The sequence below is a fragment of the Chaetura pelagica genome, unplaced genomic scaffold, assembly GCF_000747805.2.
Source record: "Chaetura pelagica isolate M959 unplaced genomic scaffold, ChaPel_1.0 scaffold127, whole genome shotgun sequence".
NCBI lineage: Eukaryota > Metazoa > Chordata > Aves > Apodiformes > Apodidae > Chaetura > Chaetura pelagica.
In genome coordinates this window covers 96,517-104,087 of record NW_009953923.1, presented here as the reverse complement: position 1 = coordinate 104,087, position 7,571 = coordinate 96,517, and the positions used below count along the sequence as shown (strand labels likewise).

Genomic DNA, 7,571 nt, shown 5'->3' with positions numbered 1-7,571 from the left:
CACAGTCGCTTTCCCGCCTTCCTAGCACCGGGGAGAGCGTGTGCGGGAGGCTTCCCGCGCTTCTCCTCTGCCGCGCGCCCCTCTGCCTTCCTTCACCCTCGTGCCTCCTCGCTCGGTACGTGCCCACGGGGCCCGGGACCCCCGCGGGAGCCCTGTCGCCCCCTGAGCGCCTGTGAAATTGCGGCCTGCGTTGAATTGCTATCAGTTGCCTTCTTAGCGAGTTGCAGCCTGGGCTGTGAGAACTTCCCTGGCTGTAGGCTCTGGTGGCTTTAATTAAAATTGCTGTGAACCACTATATGCTGCTTTATGGCGTGTGCAACCTTTAGAGGCCACACTTGTCGGAACATGGGACTGAAACGTAGTGCACTCTGCAGCTGAAGTACAGGCATCTGTCCCTACTCTAAGCACAGGCGTTATTTTTCAGTGTGTTTGGAAGAGTCCTAAGTATGGTGCTTTGCCGTGGAGATGAATTGTACAAGAGACCCAACGAAATTAAGTTCAAGTCACAGGAAGATGGGGTGATAGAACACTTACAAAGAAAACCTAGCACTGAGTTAATTACGGTTTATGTGTGTGAAAGAGTGGATTTAGCTGGGTAGTTGGGGAGATGTGAAGCTGTGTGGATTGACTTGTTTCCTTTATGAGAGGCATTTATCTTTCTGCTTAAGAAAATAGCTTTATTTGTGCACAAGGAAGAACGGTGACATTGTGGCACAGCTCTTTATTTTTCTGGGTTATGCATGCAATACCATTAAATGTCTATTAAAGTCTATTAATTCCTATCAATAAAATACAAAATTTTTGTACTTATTGATCACAGAATCATCACAGTTGGAAGGCACCTCTAGAGATCATCTAGTCCAAACCTCCTACTAAAGCAGGATTGCCTAGAGCACATTACAATCCAGGAGGGTCTTGAACATCCCCAGAGAAGGAGACTCCACAACCTTCCCTGGGCAGCCTGTTCCAGTGCTTTGTCACCCTCACCGTAAAGTTTTCCCTCATGGAACTTCCTGCGTTCCAGTTTGTGCCCATTGCCCCGTGTCCTGTTGCTGGGCATTACTGAAAAGAGCCTGACACCATTCTCCTTACACTCGCCCTTTAGGGATTTATAGACATTGTCTCCTCTCCGTCTTCTCTCCAGGCTGAAAACTCCCAGCTCTCAACCTTTCATCATATGAGAGATGCTCTAATCCCCCAGTCATCTTTGTTGCCTTCCACTGGACTCTCTCCAGCAATTCCCTGTCTCTCTTGAACTGGGGAGCCCAGAATTGAGCACAGTATTCCAGATGTGGCCTCACCAGGACAGAATAAAGAGGGAGGATGACCTCCCTTAACCTACTGGCCACACTCTTCCTAACGCATCCCAAGATACCATGTGCAAATCCCCAGTGGATTAAGGTTTCCTCAGACAATGTAGCTACAAGCTGTTTCTTAGAGATGCTGTCAGAGAGCTGTGTCCAGTTATTGATTGTCAATTATGTTACCTGAAGAGGAACTGTGTTGACCTAGGAACTTTAAAAAGAAGACTTGTTTTCATATGTAGTAGCATAAAATGTCTCTCTTTTTTTCTTCATCAGAAGATATTTAATAAATATTTAAAGTGTTGTTATCACTTACTAAAACTTCCAAGATCATCATATATTACTTGATAGGCTGTATTCTCACCCTCTCAGCATGTAGCTGAGTAAGTTTGAACTTATAGTTATTGAACTTGGTATCAAATGGTAAGCTCTTCACCTGCTCTTATTTTTGCTTCAGTGAACTTTTTCCACAGCACATCATAACTCAGATTCACAATCCAAAAGTTCATCATTATGTTTTCTGCCTCTCTTCCACCTCTCTCCAGAAACAACACAAAAGAAGTAGAGGCACAGGTAAACCTGAAAGAGGATATAATTTCTCTCTCTACTCTGAAATCAAGAGTGACAGATTTTTTGGATGAAACGGCTCTACAAGAACAAGATTGAAAGAAGCTATTTTTTTTTTTATTCTTTCAGAAAATAAAAGGAAAATGTTGAATGTGTTACTTGTTGACTCTCAGAAATTAAGAATCTGCACTCAGGATTCTTTCTGCTTCTCAGAGTCTTTGTTGAGGCCCATTGTCTCTGCAGCTTCTATTAAGAGATTTGTGCGGCCTGAGTAATCTTTAGATTAAGTTAAAGCTGAGCCTGAAGAAGATTGAGTATCTGCATATTTCAACTGCAAGGTCTGTTGTTCCTGAATTTATGATAAACATACTGGATAATTACCAAGCAAACAATCCAGGGATGGGGCATCCACAGCTTCCCTGGGCAGCCTGTTCCAGTATCTCACCACCCTCACACTAAAGAATTTCCTCCTAATGTCTAACATAAGTCTCCCCTCTTCCAGTTTTAACTCATTACCCCATATCCTCTCACTACTTATTAAAAGCCCCTCTCCAACTTTCCTGTAGGCCCTTCAGGTACTGGAAGGCTGCTGTAGTGTCTCCTGGAGCCTTCTATCCTCCAGGCTGAACAAGCCCAACTCTCAGCTTGTCTTCACAGGGGAGATGCTCCAGCCCTCTTAGGATCTTTGTAGCCCTCCTCTGGACTTGCTCCAACAGTTCCATGTCCTTCTTGTGTTGAGGGCTCCAGACACTGTGTTCCAGGTGGGGTCTCACGAGAGCAGGGGGAGAGCACAGGGGGAGAATCACCTCCCTTGACCTGCTGGCCACTTTCATCAGCTGCTTACAGCCTAAACTGTTTTGATTTGCATCTGACAGGTGCATCATAGAATTATTGAGAAAATGTATAGATTCAGCTCTAAAGTTTCTGAATACAGAATGCATAATATGGATGTAGCATATTAGTGACTACAGTGCTTTAGTGGGAGTTGATGCACAGACTTGAACTGTTTGCCTCTACCCATGTTGTTAACTTTAAAACATTAATGAGATACCAGTAGCTGTGCCCAAGTATACGGCTTCATTTAGAAGTCAGTCTCTGTAACACATGGGCATGAGTAATGAATGTTCCCCAAAAAAAGTACATTAAAAACCCAACCAAAACCAAACCTACTGGGACTCACTCCCATTTGATTTCAATCATATGAAGCTGGAATGCATTACTGACAATATTCAGAAACAGTATTACTGAAGCAAGAATCTGAACTGTCACTATATGAATAAATACAGGAGCTATGACTGATATAACAGCAATTAATATTAATTGGAATATTTCTGACATAACTGTTATCTTATTGACCACATCAATGAGGGAATTGGCAGCACCCATCTTGCCACTTAATTCCCAGGAACTGGATCTCTTTGGCAGATCCCTTGAACCTTGCTTCCCTTTTTGGCAAAAACAGCTTCCAACAGAAGGTAGCTTACTTTCCTACCTTTCCCAAAGACTTCCTCTGCTGTATTACCCCATACAGTAGTGTCGTTGATGTACTGCAGGTGGTCTGGAGCTCCACCTTTCTCCAGTGAAGTCTGGATGAGTCCATCACAGATAGTTGGGTTGTGCTTCCACCTCTGAGGAAGCAGATTACAGGTGTGCTGGGTGCCGCTCCAGGTGAAAGCAAACGGGGGCCTGTACTCCGATGCTCTGGGAATAGAGGAAAACACACTAGCAATGTCTGTAGTGTCATATCATTGTACTGCCTTCGACTCCAGTTCATATGGAAGTTCCAGCATGTCCATCAGGGCACTACTCATCAGTGGCGTAACTTCATTCATGCCATGATAGTTCACAGTTAACCTCCGATTTTCATCAGGCTTCCTCACTGGCCATGAAAGGCTGTTGAAGGGTGAGTGAGCCTTGCTGGTCACTCCTTGGCTCTCTAGTTGATGAATCAGGTTATGTATGAGGAGCAGGGAGCCTACGTTGGTACGATATTGCTAACAATGTACAGCAATAGAAGCAAAATCATAGAATCATAGAATGGTTTGGGTTGGAAGGGGCCTTAAAGATCATCTAGTTCCAAACCTCATGCCATGGGCAGGGACACATGCCCAGAGCAGATTGCACAAAGCCTCATCCAACCTGGCCTTGAACACCTCCAGGGAGGGGGCAGCTGCAACTTCCCTGGGCAACCTGTTCCAGGGTCTCACCACCCTAACGTTAAAGAATTCCTTCCTAATGTTTAACCTAAATCTACCCTCTTCCAGTTTAAAACCATTACCCCTGGTGCTATCACTACATGCCCTTGTAAAAAGTCCCTCTCCAGCTTTCCTGTAGGCCCCTTCAGATACTGGAAAGCTGCTATAAGGTCCTTTCTGAAATTTCCTAGCTCTTTAAGAGACAGGGTTGGAACAGGATTTGAGTCCCTTTTCCGTGACTCTCCCAGCTCTGTCCCTGAGTCATCATTTCCCCCCGGGCAGTCCGGCTTCCTTAGATGCTTCTGCGGGTCGCTACCGGAGAGACAAGGGCTGGCTCGGATTGTCACGGCTGCCCCCGCCGGCGCGGTTCGGCGCTGTTGGGCGCGGTTCGGCGCGGGGCCGGGTCGGGCAGCGGGCGGGGCCGCGGGCGCTTAAAGCGGCAGCGCTGCCGCGCAAGCCTTTCACAGTAAAGCACCTCGGAACATACTCTGGCAATGCAATAATAAAATCCAATAATAAAAGCCGCTCCCGGCGTCTCCCAGGTTAGGTCCAAGACTTCTCAGCAACAGATGGAGTTCGAATCTGAACTTCTGGTTAATTTAAGTAATTACAAGGTTTACTTCTGCTTGAACAAACGTTCAGTTGTCTGCGGAGTCTGGCAGGGGTGGAGTTAATTTTCTCAAAAACAGACAGTATGATGCTGTGTTCTGGATTTCTTACCAAAGCAGCGCTGGTAACACACCAACGTTTTAGCCGCTGCTGACCAGTGTTCATTCTGCCTCAAGACTTCCTCCGCATCTCCCCGGCCCTGCCCGCAAGTAAACTGGCGGTGCGCAACAAGCTGGGAGGGGGCACAGCCCGCACAGCGGACCCAAACTGACCAAAGGGATATTCCACACTACATGACGTCGTGCTCAGTGGTAAAAGCTCAGGGGGTGAAGGAGGAAGTGTGGACATGTGGGGTTGTGCCGTTTGTCTTCCCAAGTAACTGTTAGGAATGATGAAGCCCTGCTTTCCTGGGATGGGTAAACTTCTGCCTGTAGATGCGAAGTAGGGATTGTATTCCTTGTTTTGCTTTGCTTGCATGCACTGCTTTGCTTCATTTATTAAACCCACCATTTTTCTCTATTTTGACCTTCTAATTTTCTTTCCCATCCCACTGGGCAGTAGTGAGTGAGTAGCTGTGTGGGGCTTAGCTGCTGGGCAGGGTTAATGCATTGACCCTGTATTGTGATTTCCAGTAGGAAAAAATGAACTGGGTATCAAGATATCATGTAAGACTTCCTCAGTTAGGAGCAAAACACAAACAGGTTGTGGTGCATTTGCTATGAAATGTCATGTATTTTACTATTGCAGTTTTGGATAGCTTAGTGTGTACTAATAGTTTGAAGTGTGTCTCACAGATTTTGGTCAGTTCCTCAGCTTTGTGTGTTTTGAAGGGCTTTTGGCTTTTTAGTTTTGTGCTTTTTTTCTTATTTGTTGTTTGTGTGTTTTTCTTTGGTTGTTGGTTGGTTTTCTCAGCATCCTCTGCATATCTGTGTATATTTGATTTACCAATATATTTGTATTGAAACCTGCTAGGTGCCATTTTGAGTTCTAGTTGCACTTCCGCAAATTACTCTTTCCTACACGAATTCTCAGAATTAGTAAATTTGTGAGATTATTTTTAGATCTTGCACCCTGGCATTGTTGCTTACTCTTACATCTTACAAAACCTGTACAGGATCCTTTAAAAGAAGGGTTTGAGGGTGGTTTAGAAGGTGGTATTCCTCCCACCTTCTTTTCTGGCATCCTCCTAATCATTCTGTGGAAGGAGTGAAAGAAATTGGGTAAAGAGGCATACCATATACCTTTTTTTAGAGAGTACTCAGGTGACAGTAATGAGCAGAAGAATAAAAGCAAGACTTGAATTCTGCAAAATAACATAATCTTAGCAGAAGTGGCCAAGAAAATTAATTTTAAAACTTGTTGCAGGTCAGTTTAAGGTTGCTTGCCTGAAATTAGTAGGAATGCAATACCTGAAGGCATTGTGACTTAAATTCAGGAAGGCAGCTTTTGAAAGCCGTGCTTGCAAATCATAAATGAGGTTACTGCTTTATGTCTGGGCACATAAAATTTAATCCACGTTAATTTATCTTCATTACTCTTTCTCTATATTCTAAAGTTGTTATGTTATTAAAAGGTATTATACTTTTCCTTTGTGGCTTTAAACATTTATATTGCCACTTGGTGGCCTCATTTGATCAGGTAACAGATGATAAAGATTAAGTTAAGATCCTTTTTCTTAACAGGTGTGCAATTCCAACCTTTATATATAATCTTCCTATACATCCAGGGACAGTATATCCCCTTTTGCAACTGGATATGTGTACACTGTGTTAACTGCTGTGGCTCTTGAGGGCTTGAATTGCTGATATTGAGGTGGTCAGACTTGAGAGCTCTTCAGTAAACATAAAACCGAGTGGCCGACTTTTCTCCCCATTCTTCCTTGCTCATCCTTGATGTTTCAATATTTTTCACCTCATCTCAATCAAAAACAGGAGAGGATCTAATCTGATATCAATACAATTAAACTTTTTTTTTTTTTTTTAGAACTAGAGCTTGTTATGATTTTGCCAGGCTTCTTCTCTGCTTATTCTGAATCCTAAATTGTTATTTTCCAGATTTTATTACTTTCAGATGTTTTTCTGTATCCCTTTTGTGAAACTATATCCCAAGTCATTGCCCCTTTGTGGTTTTGTGTTATTCATACAATTAGCTGTGTTACAAAATGCTTGTATATTATTGATGGGTTTGCTGTTTTAGTGTGCTTTTGTCTGAGTACCAGGCAAGAAAATATTGAATATATCATGCTTTGTATACTTTGACTTGTAGAAGTCTTCTGCCTTGGTATACTTCCTGTTAATGATGGGATGGAAACTCAGTCCCCTATGCATTGATTCTGAACTTACTGTGTCAGGCTCTGTTGGCTAAAGATTTGCTATTGCCTCAGAGCAAGAAGGTGGAGTTTCACCCTGCTCCAGTCTTGTCTCATGGTTTTCTTGCAAAATCCATTTTGTAGTTGTATAGCTCCAAAAAGCCTCAGGATCTTCAGTCACTCACTACAAGACACACTGCAAGTTGTAAAAAAAGACAACTTGCTACTACACAGGTAATGATTTATAGTTAAAATAACACATTGTTTTTGTACCAATATTTGACTGTCTTCTAAAAATGTTGTGGTAGAATCAAAATTCCTGTGTCCATTCCTGATCTTAGTGGCTGTTGATTCTTTAAAGCAAAATGTCCTTTCACTTCTTGGTGCCTTTTCATTAACTTTTTTAGCTACTTGCTTTATTTTCTGTGATTCCTAAGTGTTTTTGTTACAAAGATTCCAAATTAGCCCAAGGTTGGTGGTGTTCTGGGTACTATAATTGTGGTGATATGGGTAAACATTGCAAATGTTTACATTTAATTAGATAAATGTTGGACACATATTTCTTTACACAGAACAGTTTTCTGGCAA

The 7,571-nt window shown here is 43.0% G+C and overlaps 1 protein-coding gene across 1 annotated transcript in view; it reads right to left on the bottom strand.

Annotated features, from left to right (window-relative positions):
* The window catches only part of RUNDC3B (RUN domain containing 3B), a 54,175-nt gene extending 49,335 nt beyond the window's left edge, over window positions 1–4,840 (bottom strand). The window contains exons 1-3 of the mRNA XM_010001580.1: window positions 4,787–4,840; window positions 3,636–3,865; window positions 3,356–3,572 (exon numbers count right to left, since the gene is read on the bottom strand). Of these exons, the coding sequence (XP_009999882.1) occupies window positions 3,356–3,572; window positions 3,636–3,865; window positions 4,787–4,840 (501 nt within the window). The remainder of the gene's footprint in view (window positions 1–3,355; window positions 3,573–3,635; window positions 3,866–4,786) is intronic.
* Window positions 4,841–7,571: the final 2,731 nt, after the last annotated feature.